General features: G+C 41.3%; 1 protein-coding gene across 3 annotated transcripts in view; it reads right to left on the bottom strand.

The window, feature by feature from the left end:
• BNIP3L (BCL2 interacting protein 3 like) overlaps positions 1-14,122 on the bottom strand; it is a 31,076-nt gene extending 16,954 nt beyond the window's left edge. For 2 of the 3 annotated variants that reach the window (XM_045585918.1, XM_036450150.2), the window contains exons 1-2: positions 13,929-14,122; positions 4,131-4,314 (exon numbers count right to left, since the gene is read on the bottom strand). In XM_045585918.1, coding sequence (XP_045441874.1) covers positions 4,131-4,281 — 151 coding nt within the window. In that variant the 5' untranslated portion in view covers positions 4,282-4,314; positions 13,929-14,122. Of the gene's footprint in view, positions 1-4,130; positions 4,315-5,042; positions 5,191-13,928 lie in introns of those variants that run through there. The other variant, XM_045585919.1, reaches the window with a different exon arrangement.
• Between the last annotated feature and the right edge of the window lie 3,739 nt (positions 14,123-17,861).

The following is a 17,861-nucleotide window of genomic DNA, read 5'->3' as shown; positions in this document are numbered from 1 at the left end:
ATGTTTGCCTTGAACTAGAAACCTCAGACTATGACAAAGAAACTGAGTAGAGCAAGATGCTCTTGTGGTTCCCAGTTATTGTCATTATGCTCATAATTGTTGGGTTCACAGACAAAAGCCCTGAAGTGAAGGGCCAGCTTTACCCTGCCAAGACCAGGTGAAGGCAGGCGCATGACCAATCAGAAGTCCTGCTCTACTTCCACGCTCTTCTTTACCGTTGGCACCCATCTCACTCAAAAAATATTAAACATTTCACTGGTGAACTGCTTTCTACTCCTTACAATTTGGAATGCATTAGAGCACATGTGTCAAACACAAGGCCCGCGGGCCAAATCCGTCCCGCCAGGCCTTGCAATGTGGCCCGCACCGCGCTGTCATCACTACACTCCGCTGCGTTTCCATCACAATGACAGTTTATGACTGTTCAGTAAACCATTCGGCCCGCGATTTAGGCTGGATTTTAGATTTTGGCCCCTTCTCTGATTGAGTTCGACACCCCTACATTAGAGCTTCAATCCTGGCTCCTGTAAGAGTAGCTGGAGAGATTTTAATATATTCTCATGTCTCTACCCACCCTGACAAGATGAGAACCTCCAGGGCTGTGCACTGGTATTTTTAAAAGCTCCCTGGATTCACATCCCCAGGAGGGGGTGTGCAGGAAGCAGCTGATCGATGTTTCTCTCTCATCGATGTTTCTAACTATCCCTCCCCCTTCCTCTCTGTAAAAAATCAATAAAAATATATTTTAAAAAATTAAAAAAATAAAAGCTCCCTGGGTGAATCTAGCATGTAGGTTGAAAACTCCTACAACAGGGTGGAACAAAACAAAACACATAGTGATTATCTTCTAACAGCCACCACAGTGACAAAAATATATCTATGTGGAATCATTTTTAAACTGAAAGTATATATAAATTAGCTTTGGTAACAATACCCAGAAATGCTAAATCCTAAAGCCAGTTGTACTAGTAATCCTTATGCTGGTGGAGGGCCTAGTCTTCAATTTGTAAAATACACAACATTGTAAAATGCAGTAAAACAAAGTACAATAAAACATAGCACAAAAAAGAAAATAAAGATATTACATGCATATCATGGAACTCCCTGATAGTTTCTGTAGTTTCCTGCTTATTTTGGCCCTTCTGATAGGCTTTCAGAACTGATCCTAAAACTTTTCCACCTACAATAAATACTTCTTAACAACTTCAAATAGAGAGATGCACCTACAATAAATACTTCTTAACAACTTCAAATAGAGAGATGCATGACAATTCAAATGACATGAATTATGAAGACTCTTTTAAATGTTAAAGGGTGTTAGTCAGATATCCCAAAAGTATTACTGAGCTAGAGTTCCAGGCCTCCTCTGAAAGATGGCCAGTAATCCAGAACCTAGAGATACATAGCTGAGGGACAGGAAAGTGTTAAAAAGCATTTGCCACCACTCACTTCAGATGTTTAGAAATCCAAATGAAACATAATCATGCATAGGTGACTTCATATTCAATCACAAGCATACCTGCAACCATTCTATATAATAAAAGCCTAATATGCAAATCGACTGACCAGCAGAATGATGGGCAGAATGACCGTTTGCTATGATGCATACTGACCACTAGGGGACAGACGCTCAACGCAGGAACTGCCCCCAGTGGTGGTGGCAGGGGGCAGGGTTGGCAAGCCAGCAGTGCCAGGCCAGGCAAGGTGGGTGCCAGTGGGGGCCTCCTGATTGCCCCGTCAGTCATCCCGCAGAGGGAAGTGACTGGCGGTGGCAGTGGGGGGCTGGGCCAGCGAGCAGGCAGTACCAGGCCAGCCAAGGTAGGTGCTGGTGGGGGCCTCCCAATCGCCCCACCAGTCACCCTGCAGATCAGCCCTGGTGACCGGCCAGGCCTAGGGATTCTACCCATGCACAAATTTCATGCACCGGGCCTCTAGTAAATGAAGTAATATGACCAGAGAGGCAAGCAGATGACTTGCTTTCTGCTCAATGACAGCACAGTGAACACAGATGAAGGAACACACTGGTGCCAATGATCAAGGGCCACCTACTTGAATGGATACTGAAAGCCTATCAAAAGGGCCATAATAAGCAGGAAACTACAGAAACTATCAGGAAGTTCCATGATATGCATGTAATACCTTCATTTTCTTTTTTTTTGTGCTATGTTTTATTGTACTTTGCTCTACTGCATTTTACAATGTTGTGTATTTTACAAATTGAAGACTAGACCCTCCACCAGCTCAAGGATTACTAGTACGACTGGCTTTATTGAGATACTAGCTTTATTGCGATAATCTGAAATATGCCTGTACAATATAAACTTCATTCTAAAAGACACACTAATGCTGTCATGATTGGAATCAAAGGCAAGCTGCTCAGAAAAGAGCTATCTGCTCTCCTTCTGTTTCTTGACTGGAGCCATCCCAGGCTCTTTAAAAGCACAGGAATAAGTCAGAGAAGAGATGGGGTGGTGGGGGTGCACACTGTGCCACAGAGACAGCAAACCAATCCTCTGCTGCCTTGATAACATCAGTGGATCATAAGACACCCAGGAACTTCAAAACATGATTTACCTTAGTTAATCCTTTTATATATATATATTTTTTTAATTAATACTACGTGCTCCACACACAATTTTTACAAAGTACAAATATATTTAAAAGAAGAAAAATCTGTAATTCCATCTCTTAAAGATAATCACTGCTTATATATTTTTTAATTTTTAATTTTTCTTTTTGGAGAGAGAGGAGGAGAGACCAGGAAAGAGAGAGAGAGAAACATTGATTTGCTGTTCGACTTGTTCTATTTATGCATTCGTTGGTGATTCTTGTATGTGCCCTGACTAGGGATTGAACCCGCAAACTCAGCATATCAGGACAACCCTCTAACAAACTGAATTATCCAGCTAGGGATCACTGTTTACATTTTTAAATGTCTCTTTAATCTTTTTCTGGGCATTTGCATTTTCTACATGGCTGATATCAGTGAATTAATCAGAAGATCATCCAGAAGCCCATAGTACTATAAGTATGGCTGTCACTGGTCTAAGAATTGTTAAATGATACCAGTGTGTCATTGAATATCTAGTTCCTCTGAAAAACAGATGCTTATACTGAAAATAAACTAACAGCTCAGTTTCATTCCACACACACATTCCTCTATATTCTTATTGTTTCATCATAAAAAATCCTTAATCAATGGAATTAGTTTCTCTAACTTAGAGAAAAATGAGGTCTAAAATAAAACTTCCTCAGATAAAAAATGAACTGTTTTTACAGACTTGGTCAGTGCTTCCACCATACAAATACTGTTCTAACTTGAACCAACTTGCAGTTCCTGTGACGCAAACATTTACTGAGTGTGTACTACATGCCAGCACCATCACTGAGAGTACAAAGGAGATGAAACACAACCCCAGCCTTTCGGAGCCTCACAATCTAGAAGGGAGGACAGATATATAGAGAGATAACTATATTCAAGGCAGAATGTGATCTGTGAAACAGGGACACAAAAGATAAAAGAAAATGGGAGAAAGTTAGATTAATTTTATAAGTAAACATTTATGCCATTGACTTTTTTAAAAGATTTTTTTTTAATTATTGATTTCCAGAGAGAGAAGAAGAAAGGGGAGAGAAGAGTTGGAGAGGTGGAGAGGGAGATAGGGGGAGAGGCGGAGAGTGAGAGAGAGTGAGAGTGAGAGTGAGAGTGAGAGTGAGAGAGAGAGAGAGAGAGAGAGAGAGAGAAACATCAATCAGCCACCTCCTGCATCCCCCCCTATCCTCCAAATCCCAAGGATCAAGCCCACAACCCAGGCACAAGTCTTGACCGGGACTCGAACTGGCAACCCCTCAGTACATGGGACGCTGCCCAACCAATTGAGCCACACTGGCCAGGGGTATGCCACCGAATTTTAAAATGATAATCATCTAAATCTGATACAGTCTGATAAGGAAACTGCCTTATTATGGGGAAAACAATGGGTACTTGTCAATTATCTGTCTGGTTTTAAATACACATGCTGTGATAAATCAAATCGGCTGTCATATTTTCCCATTTATTTTTCCTAATGGGAATTAACCTTGTAACCCATCTGTTTTCTGAATTCTACCAAAACATGGATCTCACTTACCTGTCACAATGAGAACTGCCTCTTGAACTACTCTGTCCTGATTCATGTTGTGCATCCAAAAGAATCTTCTCCATGTCTCCATTGTGGATAGAGGATGAGGAAGGGACGTGCTCCAGTCCCCCATTTTTCCCATTGCCATTATCATTACCATTGCTGCTGTTCATGGGTAACTCCACCCAGGAACCTGTTGGACAAGTCAGATAACTTGTTAAGCACAGCAGAACCGAAATCTGTCATGTGCACACAGATGTGAACATGGTGAATTCAGATAAGAAGTCTTATTCGCCTCAAACCAAATGCAAAACATATTCTGAGACAGCTAAACAAGAAGCAATAAAAGTTACAAATCTATACAGTTATGTTCCTGAAGCAGCTCACGCAATCAACCAAATTAGAAAAAGTTGAACTCTAAAACTAGTAAATGTGTCCTTCAGCCGATTTTCTTTCTGGTTAAAGCTTAATTTATATACAATAAACACGATTGGAAATTTTTAGTTTGCTTTTCAAAAAATAGCTACTTTATCGCTAGACAGGCTATTTACCTTTAATATTTTAGTTTACATCTTTTCCATAGTCTACCTCAGCTATTTAGTTGTTTCCTCTCCACAAATAACATCAATATATGACAGTTTCATAAAGATCATCTAGTAAGTAAGTTAACAACTGTGTCCTTATTAGCACAAACAATTGAGAAGCTCCTAGAGAAGCAACTTAAATGCAATCATAAAAATCTCAAGTTGTGTACAGATCTGGAGCACAAAATTAAGGCAGCTGGCTCTCAACTAAATCAGGTGACAGTACTAACAAAATCTGAAGGGAAAAAAAAGGCTGCACCTCTATCCCACAAACTAGTTTCTTTTTTCCTTTATATCTCATACCTTCTGTTCTTTCTCCTTTATGCGCTAAACATACCTTGTAAGAACTTCTCTTCTCTCTTCTCTCGCGAGAGTTATTACCGCCTAGATTTTTCATTAAGCCTCACTGGTTGGGGGAGAAATAACTGTTCATCTGCTACAGGCAACACTGAGTTTTCTCAGGAACAGTCGAAGGGGGCGGAGCCACAGAAAAGGGGATGTGGCCCTGGTAATGTAGATAGGTCTAAAAAATATTTATTGCTTAATCAGTTTGCTGAACACATGAAGGTGTTTTTATTTTAACAAGAATTGACAATAGTAGCCAATAAGCCAACTTCACAAAAAAAGAGATAATAAAGTATTTTTCCTTCCGTAATTTCCATTCCTTACAATAAATTTTGTTTTGGAAATCGTCACCATCCAGGTTGATGGAGCCATTGCTCTAAACTCTCAGCAAAAGCATTAGAGTTCTGTGGCTAAACAGTATTCCATCAGCAAATCAGAATAATCACTCCAATAAAGTTCAAACCTTAAAGGCACTCAAAATGAGGTGAGGACTATTCCAGATCTAGAAGTGAGCTCAGCATCATCCTGATGTGAAGGGAGAGCTCAAAGGCATACTGGGTTGGAAATATGACTCCACCCCTTACTATCTCCTAGCATCTGACTTTCTGGCTTTGAATTTCCTCATTTGTAAAACGGAGGTGATAAGTACCTACCTCCCTGGGCTATGTGATGATTAAATATAGGAGCACTAGAGGCCCGAAGCATGAAATTTGTGCAAGAGCAGGCCTTCCTTCCTCTGACTGCCAGCACCGGCTTCCCTCTGGCTCCCTAGACCTGGGCTTCGCAGTCCCGGCTTCATCCAGGTCAGCCGGTCTAATCAGCATATTACACTTTTATTATTATAGATAGGTAAAGTGTCTAAACAGTAGCTGCTCAGTTACACATTAGTTAAAAGAGCTTATATTTGTCCCTAGCCTGGTAGCTCAGTCATCCCTATACGCCAAGCTTCTGGATTCGATCTGGTCAGGGCACATACAAGAATCAACCATTGAATGCACAAATAAGTGGAACAACATATCAATGTTTCTATCTCAAATCAATAAATAAAAGTTTATATTTGTAAATTACTTAGAACAGTGTTTAGTAAATTTAAAAAAAGGGATCTTTTCCTTCCTTTCCCTCTGAAGCAGTCCTAGGGATGTCTCAGTTCCACAGTTATTACTAATTCTTTGGGACTGTACCGCCAAACAACACAGCTACATCGCGTCTCCATGGCCTTATTCTATGTGCACACAAAAATGTACACAGACTAGATAGAACTCGACATGGGTTAACAAATTCAACTAGCAAAGCAAAGGCAGATTTAACACTGAATATTTAACTAAATATTTGGAGTGGCTCCAGAGTTAAGAAATATGTCAAATGCATTCCTAAATTTAGAGCAAGGCAAAATATTTTAACTGGAAATAGGCAGAGAAAGAGAGGTATATGATATCAATTGTTGGTTGCTTTTTGTGTTTTTTTTTCTTTTTTTTCTTTTCCTGCTTTCACGGTTTGAGATTTTCAAACTTATTTTAGAACCAGTTCTTGTACAGAAGCCCAATGTGTACAATTAACAAAAACAAATAAAAGGCCAGGGCTACTCTGGCAGAATCAGAACTAAATAACCAGCAGTTCCAGATGAGTCTCTGTGGAGGCCAGTGTTCCCTAAAATATAATTAATGTTCACTTGAAGTAGCTAATGAAAGAGAAAAAAGGGTGTAACAATAACAGATTTTCTGTTCCTTACTTTTTTGAAGGACTTCCACACCAATATCTAAATTCTTCTTCCATATTAAAAATTCTTATATATTAAAAATATGTAAGCAATCATAATCTAGGAACTTGGGGAGAAATACCTAGAAAAACTTAGTAAAAGTAATCTCTGCCTTAACCCTCAGCATAACTGAAAGTATTTCTACTTAAGACAGTATTTCCTTGACATATATTATTAGTACAGCAGTTAAGAGCACAGACTGAAGCCAGACTCCAACTGTATCACTTACTAGTATCGCTATAATATCCTACACTTGCCATTTTTCTCATCTGTAAAACAGGGACAATAATTGTATCTACCTCATAATATCGTTAGGAGGATGAAATGAGTAAAAGGCATTAAAAGTAGGAAAGGTTACTAGTACATAGTGTTAGGTAATATTACAATTATACTTTATCTTTTTAAAAATATATTTTATTAATTTTTTTATAGAGAGGAAGGGAAAGGGATAGAGAGCTAGAAACATCTATGAAAGAGAAACATCAATCAGCTGCCTCCTGCACACCTGCTACTGGGTACAAGCCCTTGACCAGAATTAAACCTGGGACCTTTCAGGCCGCAGGCTGATGCTCTATCCACTGAGCCAAACCGGTTTCAGCTATACTTTATCTTTTAAAAAATATTATAAAAATGTTTTTTGAAAATGCAAACATCAGTATATAAAAAAATTATTACCTCTCCTCCCAATCTCACATTCCTTTAATCACAAAGGAAATCAGTTTTAAAACTTTCCTATGTAAACTTCCACAATTTTAAATATGGAATCATATTCATTTTTCTGTAAGTAGCATTTGTTACCTAACAACTTGCAAATGTCTTTCAATGTCAATGTATATTGCCTTACTTCATTCTTTTTTTAAAAATATATATTTTATTGATTTTGTTATAGAGAGGAAGGGAGAAGGATATAGAGCTAAAAACATCGATCAGCTGTCTCCTTCACACCTCCCACTGGGAATGTGCCTGCAACCAAGGTACATGCCCTTGACAGGAATCGAACCTGGAACCCCTCAGTCTGCAGGCCGACTTTCCACTGAGCCAAACAGGTTAGGGCTTTACTTAATTCTTTTAAACAACTCCTTTGCATCCCATCATAAATGGCAATGGACAACCATTACCCAAAGTACTGTTTCCAATATTATTAAAACCAAGACTTCATGGAGGGTAATCTGGCAATATATATTAAGGGCCTTAAAATGGTACATTTCCTTTAACTCAGTAATTCTCTTCCAGTAATTTCTATGGAAAAAAAACAAACAAAAAACAGTACTGCAGAGAAAATTATTCACACAGATATTATGAGGCTACATATCAGCTTCATCATTTGAGAAAAATGGAGGAAAAGCAAATTTATCTTTCTAATTACACGTCTTTTTCTTATCTCGTTCATTCTTGATTTACAGCTCAAAATTTCTTTATGTTCTAACTCTACCAATCCTAAATCCCTTTTTACTTAGACAGGAAACAAGGCAAGATATGAGGACTGTGCTGTCCAAGCAATAGAAAGCAGAAAAAAATCTGAGTGGATTATCTTCCTAATAATCTTTAAAATTAAAAACTGCAGGCTCGGTTACATTAAAAGCCTACTTACAAACTGAAAACTGTTCCTTTATGCCAGATTGTACATACACACAATACATTGGATTTTTTCTATTTTAAGTTCTTGAGAATGGCTAAGAGATTCAGAGAAGCATGCTTCTACATTCTCTAATACAATACATTGTGAAGGTGGTCCAGTTATTGTGATTACATTCACAACTGTATGCTGTATATATTCTTTATAGTTTTACTAGTGGCCCAGTGCACAAATCCAAGCACGTGGAAAGGAAATTAATTAGAAGAAATATTTTAATACTAGAAGCCCAGTACACGAAACTTGTACATGGGTAGGATCCCTAGGCCTGGCCGGTGGTCCGGGGCCACCCACACACACACACTCCTTTTCGCCCTTTCTCTATAATAGGAATGTCAACCAAATTCATGATCAATAATGACAGATCAAAACACATGTGTGTGATTGGTGCCAGTGAGAGCTTTAAATTAACATGCATGTGCAAATCAACTTAACCTTTTATAAATACAGAATAAACTTGCATAATTAGATCTGATTTCTGGTATAGCTAAACTTTTGCCAGCTCAGTGAAGCACCCCAAGTTCTCTTTCAGGTAATTGTCAGCAACACAGCAGTAAATATCAACACAAAGCTGGTTATTATTGTAGATCACGCAGGTAGAACAAAGGGTAAAATATTTAACTGCACAGTGAGAAATCCTGAGGTCATTTTCAAGGTCCACCATTTCTAACTTCTTTCCAGTTGGGTCAAGTTGGGTCAAGTTTCTAAGTCTCCGTTTTCCACCGAGTCTCCTATCTACCTACTCCAGGACTTCTGTGAGGATCAAATGAGGTGAGGCACGGGAAAACGCTTCAAACATTTGGGGATCTCAGCAGTGTCGGCTACAATTTGGTGGGGTGTCGCTCCGGGGTGGTGGCGGGGTCTGTGACCCACGGAGGGGAAGCCGAGTGTTGCTGTGAGTGACAGGTCCACAGTGCCATTTCTCTGTAAATGGCCAGTGAGCATCATGGCAGCTCCTGTGGTGAGCATCTGCCCCCAGTGGTCATAGCTACCAGTCGGACGAATACTTAGCATACTAGCCATAGTTAGATACCGTGTTTCCCCGAAAATAAAACCTACTTAGAGGTTTCCTTCTGAGTGAAATATAAGGCATCCCCCCAAAATAAGGCCTCCCCCAGGTTCTGTCTCAGAATGCTATTGCTAAACATGAGAGATTTGGTCCACTGATTCTGAAAGAAATGGAGTCACAAGAAATTCACCAGGAAATTCAGGAATTGGATTGTTATGATGATGTTCCAGAAGATGACGACATGATTGTCACTGAATAAATGAGTAAATTCTTGATACTGTAGGATTCACAGTTTGTCTGGTTTGTGTTGACAACTACCGTACTACCGTACCATATACAGGTAATAAATTTCCTTTATTTTCATTTAACAATAAATGTGTACCGTATTCTTCTTCATAGAAAAATAAGACATCCCCTGAAAATAAGACCTAGCACATCTTTGGGAGCAAAAATTAATATAAGACACTGTCTTATTTTCGGGGAAACAGGATAGTAGATAGATAGATAATTTAAAATCACCGGGGGGAAAAATTAATAAATAAAATCACCAGTTTAATCCTCACACAGGAGGGAAGTGGAAGAGTTAGGGGTGAGGAAGAGGAGAGAGAAGGAAGAAGAGTATTATTTCTAAATTTTCCCTCAAGTTTTCAAGGCTCCACATGTCACTCTGACCCTAAACAAAGGTGATCCATTTCATCATGTCTTATTCTCTTTCCTTCAAGCTTTTATTTTATTTCAAGTACCTGATGCCAGAATTCAGACCATGAATAGTCACTGACATTCTTATGAAACAGAAAGTCAATAACTACAATGTAAGGAGGTACTTACATACTAGTTACTTATGTGTTTAAAAACAGTATTATGAGGCAGTGAAGTTTCACAAAGCTTTCTTGCAATATCGGGGAACCAGAACATCATGGCTAAAATGTTAAAAAAAAAAAAAAAGGGGGGGTGGGGGGTGGGGGGGCTGTACTTTCTACATTAAACAATAAGAATTATACTGCTATCTCGATTTTCCTTAAAAACAAACAAAAACTTTATTGATTTCAGAGAGGAAGTGAGCGGGAAAGAGCGATAGAAACATCGGTAAGAACCACAGATCGGCTGCCTCCTGCACACCCCTTACTGGGAATCGAGCCCAAAACCCAGGCACACGCTTCATGACCAGAATCGGACCTGGACCCTTCAGTCCACAGGACAATGATCTATCCACTAAGCCAAACCGGCAGGGCTGGATTTTCCTTTTATTACTTCCTAATTTTTATGAGATATGTGCCTATACAAATATTAAGTAATTTAGTAGTTTTCTTAAGAATAGCCGAAACTGGTTTGGCTCAGCCGTAGAGCGTCAGTCTGCGGACTGAAAGGTCCCAGGTTCGATTCCGGTCAAGGACATGTACCTTGGTTGCGGGCACATCCTCAGTGGGGGGTGTGCAAGAGGCAGCTGGTCAATGTCTCTCTCATCCGATGTTTCTAGCTCTCTATCTCTCTCCCTTCCTCTCTGTAAGAAAATCAATAAAATATATTAAAAAAAAAAAAAAGAATAAAACTAACAACTGGAAACTGGAAAAGAATCTTTTAACTTTGAAAGCTGTTCAGATATTTGTCCACTAATATGTAATGAAAGTGAACAGTCTTCCTATAGTGGTAAATTAAAAAATATATATCAGAGAAATGTTTCATTGTTTCAAATCCTCTATAATAAAAGCATAGTATGCAAATTATCCCCTCACTCTGGAGTTGTCCAGGAGTTTGACCAGAGGGCGGGGCCAGCCAGGGGAAGGGAGGGAGGGCAGCCACTAGGGACCCTACCAGTGCACTGGGCCTCTGGTATGTCAACAATTTGCTATTAAAACTCTGCTTTGATCCCCTGAACTAAAGATAAAATCCCAAGCCAGAGATAATCTGTACCATGAGTTCATGTCCTGTTTTTCATAGTTGTGCAATTTTACCCGACAAAGAACTTCAACTTATCAGCGATTTGAATAGTGCATATTAGATGCCTGGATAAGTTGCTTTGCCCAGTGCCCAAAATCATTTGAAGGACTCAATAAGGCTTCTTGTTTTGCTCCGTCCAGTTCTGTATAATGAGCTAAAAAAAACAGTAAAAGGCAAAAGGGGAGTAATGAAATATGGCACTGCTGGAAAGCTTTTCAGCAATTTAAAAGCTCACCCTACCCCCAACAAAATGCTTCCCACCCAGCAGCTTTTCCAATGCAACACTCTGACATCATACACAGGCTGAGTGTTCTTCCATTTCCTAACAGCTAACATAAACGTGGCAGCAGCTGCTTGGCCAACATCATCAAATATCTCATAGGTCTGTCAGACACAGAGATAAACAATCACATGTAACTCAGCTCCATTTTTATTTTTTTATTTTTGTTAAATGGTCAAAGGAAAATTACAATTCCTTTGCTTTCTGCGAAATCATGTACACATATATGCCAAATAGCTAACTTAAGAGCATTATAGGAAAACAGAGTACAACTCAAAACACGGACACTAAAAAGAGGTAAGAAGGCCAGGTCACCTCTGTACACTAAATCAGACGGAGTAACATACTGAGAGAGTAAGAAGCACACCCTCTGGCCACTGAAAAGAAGTGCCCTGAAAAGAGCACTAGATGGGATGAAAGTAAAAACTTCAGCTCTAGGCCCAAGCCGGGTGTGAACTGGGAGAACACACTTGACTGAGTCTAGATAGATTTCTTTCCTAGGAAATAACAAATGACAGTTACCTCTCAAGTTTCCTCCCCAAACTTGGTAAAGTATATGATTGTTAACTCCTCTACTGTAAACCTGACACTAATACAAAATAATATTAAATGTAAACTGTAACTGAAAAACAAAACTTTAGGGGGTGAGGTGGGAGAGATTAACCAAAGAATTTATATGCATTCATGGACACAGACAATAGTGTAATTATCTGTAATACTTTCAACAATAAAGATTAAACAATAAATAAAAGAAAAAGACAAATTTAAAAATAAAAATAAAACCTCTTCCCGTTCTAAAATCCCATGCTTCTAAGAGTAAGCTAAACACCAGGTAACTAATTATAAAATGCATATTAATATGTAAAGCAAATTACACTTATGGAATCTTAAATTAATACTAACTTACTGTAGGAAATGATATATGTCGTATATTCCAGACCATAAGACAGTTAAACGTTTTTTAAAAGTCAACATTTAAGGAATGTATCCATAAAAAGATGAAGCGGCAGCAATAAGCAATGAAAACATCTTAAAATACTCAAATTCTCTCCCCATCTTGGGAGGACAGGAACTCTCTTCCCTAAAATAATTTTTAGGCCATACTGCTACACCGCCCTCTTATGAAAGATACTGCAATGCTTTTAAATGTCACTTAAGCATCCAAGTGGTTCTTAAACAATCTCATCTGGCATATGCTAACTGTCCCAGCCACCTCTTTTATGAAAGGAATTACAGAAAGATCAGGCAAAAGCCTTCCAAGACCCTGAAGCTTTAAAGAACACCTGGAAATAATACCCTTAGGCCAAGATGTCTAAGTCCCCGAATGGCAGGAAAAGCAACTGTAGTTGGTCATAATTCAAGACTGCCATTTACTTCCGACCGCCCTTGTGTGTGCATCTGTTTTTTAACCGTTTCTGAGAATCCATTGCCCCAGACTCCGTGATTTGTGCAATCTTGTATGGTTCAAGAGGGTGTTTGTTCACAAACAGGTTTATAGGGCACACAACTCTATCGTTAAAAAAAAAAAAATCATTTGAGCAACTCTGAAACATCTCAAAAAAAAAAAAAAAAGTAGCATCGCTTCCCCCACCCCTTCCCCCCCGCCCGCTCCCGCAACGTGATACAAGTAACCACTGAATTACTAAATGGTTTTCCTAACCCGCCTGTGGTAACAAAGGAACGCAACCAGAGGGCTCACGTTCCCCGGCCCGGCCGCAGGCCGACCCAGGGTCCCCGGGACTGGGTCCCCGGGCCCAAGCCCGCGGCACAGCCCGCTTCCCGCCGCCCCGCGGCGCCCCCTCCCCTCCGCTCCCGGCGGCCCGCGTCCATCCCCCGGCGGCCCCGCCGCACGTCCCCATCCCGGCCCCCGTCCCCCTGCCGCCCGGAGCGCTCCGCCCACCGCCCCGCCGCCCAAGGCCCGCCCTCCAGGCCCCCGCCCCCCCGCCATAGGTTCCGCTCAGGGGCCACCACAGGTGGGACCGGCTCGTACCCCTGACTCTTCCCGCCCCTGGCCCTTCCCAACAGCGAACCCCAAGCAGCCCCCGACCCCGAGACCCCAGGAAAAGAGGGGAGACAGGTCCAGAGGCAGGCATGAGCATCTCATCCTGACAGGTGACGGGAGCTGTCAGTCACCCGCACAGACCCGACCTGGACCAATGGGCTGCCTTCTCCTCCCGCCCCCCGCGCGGAACCGGCCGCGGGCCGGCGGGGCTCCTCCTCCCCCATCGCTTCAGGCAGCCCGCCCGCCTGCCCGGCGCTTACTGTTGAGGCCGGCTGGCGGGGGCACCGGCGACTCCCCTTCCTCGCAGTTGTTGTTGTTGTTGTGCAGGGGCGGTGGCTGCTCTACTAAGTGAGACGACATGGTCGGGCGGCTGGAGGAGCGGCGGCCGCGGCGGGACTGCCTCCGGCGCTCTCGGACAGCAACACAACAAGCCGAGTCCCCCGCCCCCTTTTCCGCGCCTGCGCAGTCCCGCCCCGCCCTGACGTCAGAGCCCGCCCCGGCCACGTGACGACAACACCACCAGGAGGGGCGGGGCGGGGCGTGCCCCGCGGACTCCCAACGTGGGGACGCGGGAGGCACGCTGACGCGCGCGCCGGGAATGCGTTCCTGCGTGTCCTTTGCACGGGCTGCCGGACGGGCGAGGAATGCGGCCGGAGCCGGGATGGGGTGGCAGTGTGCAATGAGGAAGTGTGAGGTGCTCACGTGCTGGAACCCACGTCTCCCACGCCCACGGGATCCACATTGTTGTAACCTCCCGGGAGCATCTATTTCCTTTCTGGTGTGGCAAGACCTCACTCCTGTCATGGGTGATGCCGCTGACACAGAGGAGGAAAGGCCCCGGCGCCTCCCTGCCGTGCACCTGAATTAAAGCTGTGTCAGGCAGACTAGACTTCTAGTTGTTAAAGAGTTTCAAGAGTTTTGATTACAAACGTTACACGCGATCATTGTTTTACAACTTATTTCAAACTAAAACTTGAGATTTTTTAATTTGTTTAGCGATTTGCCTTTATCTCTATATATTTGCATAATTCTTTTAATTTCTCTTCCCTTTTTCTGTTTTTTGTTAATCCTCACCATTGATTTTTTAATTTTTTTAGAGAGAATGGAAGAGGGGGGGCAGAGAGAAACATCAGTGTAAGAGAGACATATTGACTGTCTCCCACACGTGCCCTGACTGGAGCTAGGGATAGAGCTTGCAACCCAGGTACATGCTCTTAATATGTTTATTTATTTATTTATTTGTTTGTTTATTTATTTATTTATTTATTTATTTATTTGAGAGAGGAAGGGAGAGGGAGAAGAAGCAGGAGAGAAAACATCAATGATGAGAGAGAAACATTGATCGACTAGTTGCCTCTGGCACATCCACTACTAGGGATCGAGCCCACAACCTGGGCATGTGCCCTTCCCTGGGACCCTTCAGTCTGGAGGCCGACACTGTCCAATGAGCCAAACCAGCTAGGGCCTCAGGTACATGCTCTTGACCAGAATCTAACTCAGGACCTTTCAGTCCAGGACTATGTTCTAACCACTGAGAAACTGATTAGGGCTAATGTTTTGTTTTTTATTAATCCTCACCCGAGGATATTTTTCCATTGAGTTTTAGAGAGAGTGGAAGGGAGGGGGAGAGACACAGAGAAACATCGATGTGAGAGAGACACATGGACTGGTTGCCTCCTGCAAGGGATGGAGGATAGTATTCCTAAGATAATACATAAGATAATAACCACAATCAGGGATGGAGCCTATGACCCAGGTACATGCCCTTGACTGGAACTGAACCTGGGACCCTTCAGTCCCCAGGCCAACGCTTTAGCCACTGAGCCAACCTGGCTAGGGCTAACCTCTGTTTCTTTAGACAGTTTCTTTTAATGCCCAGAAAGAAGCAATAATGAAATTAGTATAAGTCCTCTTCTTTTACCTTTCCCTCAGCTACCTACCTTTTTTTAGTTGATCATACTCTCTTAATATTTACTTTTGTACTTTTAGAGCTGTATATCTGTCACTTGATTCATCAACTTAATATAAATTTGATGACTTTACATAAGATAGCATATCCTGTTGGTTTTTTGTTTTTGTTTTGTTTTGATCGATAGCATATCTTGCCCGGTCTCTTTCTTTTCTCCCTTTCCCCCACCACAAGCAACTTTTTAAAAAAATATATACTTTATTGATTTTTTACAGAGAGGAAGAGAGAGGGATAGAGAATTAGAAACATCGATGAGAAAGAATCATCCATCAGCTGCCTCCTACACACCCCCTACTGGGGATGTGCCCGCAACCAAGATACATGCCCTTGACCGGAATCGAACCCGGGACCTCTCAGTCCGCCGGCCAACTCTCCATCCACTGAGCCAAACCAGCCACGGCAGCCAACTTTTGCCAATTATTATTATTTTTTTAAACCGAGAGACCTAATTTATTTATTTATTTATTTATTTATTTATTTATTAATATTTTATTGATTTTGTACAGAGAGGAAGGGAGAGAGATAGAGAGTTAGAAATATTGACGAGAGACGCTCTATCCATTGAGCCAAACCGGTTTTGGCAACTTTTGCTAATTATTAATTTCAACATTATTAGAGTTTATATATCATAATGTGTGTATCCTATAACAATTGCTACAATCATGCCGCATACCAGACCACCCCAACTCATTGCCTTAAACGTTAATTCTCTCTCATGTATCTGAAGGATATTAATATAAACTTTGCTCAAATGTATTTAGTTTCAAAGTGAAAGGTGGTCCAGTTCTGCTCCCCTGTCGGCCATCCTCTTTGGACCATGGGTTGGTCAAGGCATGTTTCTCTCACTGTGATGAAAGAAGCTCAAAAAGAACGAGTAAATGCAGTTCTGGACTATCATTTCATGCACATTCTATTGGCCAAAGCAAGTCAGATAGCCACCTGCAAAGTGAATTTGCAAAAGGAATAGATTCTGAGAGAATAAAGAATTGGGAACAATAATGTAATCTACAAGAGCACCCTCATTTTGTTTTAGTTTCAATTCTGTAGTTATATATTCACTGCTCATTATGGGTTCCATTGCCACAATTTATGCAATTACTTCTGGCTAGCTGAACTTTTCTGTGGATAGCATTCCTAAGATAATACATTTCCAAAAGGTTGGCCTGTGGGAAGGTTGTCCTGTTGGCTGTGGAATTTTTATTTGAGACATCTTCCCGCCCTCCCCCCCACAATAACATACCACATATTTCTAAATACACAGTTTGACAACTTTGGACTATACGTGTACATTGTGAAACCACCACCACAATCAAGATAGTGAACATATCCATCACCACCACCATTTCCCTAGTGCCCTTTTTAATTTCTCCCTCCTGCCCCTACCCAGTCTTTCCTAGATGATCAATGATTTTATTTCATCGTTGTGAAATCTGGAGGAGAGAAACCAGCCAAGACCACTGGACTTCTGTGGACTTCTGACCTACAGAACTGTGAAATAATAAGTTTGTGTTGTTTTAATCCTCTCTAAGTTTGTGGTGATTTGCTTGGAAGCAATAGATGAATTTATTATATATATCCTGCTTTAATATACAATATTTTCTTTTTAAATGAAGAGATCAAAATGTTACATTGATTAGATATAAGAAATGAATGAGTTTACAACTTTCGAACTGATGCCTTTTACTAGGTATTTCTTTCTTTACATTCGTCGTTAACCTTCTACAGATTTTATTGTCATTGCCCAGAATTTCCACCAAAATATGTAGTCATTTCTTGTTTGGGAATTTTTTTTTAACATCTATATTGTTGAAAGTACTACATATACTTTTCTCCCCATCAACCTCCATAAGCCAGCCCCTGCCCTCTCCCCTAGGTCTGCCTGCCCTCTCCCCCAGGTCTTCACCACTCTATTGTCTGTGTCTATGGGTTATGCATATATGTACACACACACACACACACACACACACACGTTCTTTGGTTGATCACTTCCCACCCACCCAATCTCCCCCACCTTCTGTCTGAGATTCCACACTGTGTCCCATGCTTCCATGACTCTGGATCCACTCTGTTCATCAGTTTATTTTGTTACTTAGCTTCCATATATGAGTGAGATCTTGTGATACTTGTCTTTCTCTGACTGGCTTATTTTGTTCATCATAATACTCTCCAAGTCCCTCCATGCTGGCTCAAAGGGTAAGAGATTCTTCTTTTCTACTGCTGCATA

Source organism: Pipistrellus kuhlii, unplaced genomic scaffold (assembly GCF_014108245.1).
Source record: "Pipistrellus kuhlii isolate mPipKuh1 unplaced genomic scaffold, mPipKuh1.p scaffold_m20_p_21, whole genome shotgun sequence".
In the NCBI taxonomy this organism is placed as follows: Eukaryota; Metazoa; Chordata; class Mammalia; order Chiroptera; family Vespertilionidae; genus Pipistrellus; species Pipistrellus kuhlii.
This window is presented reverse-complemented; position numbering and strand designations above follow the sequence as displayed.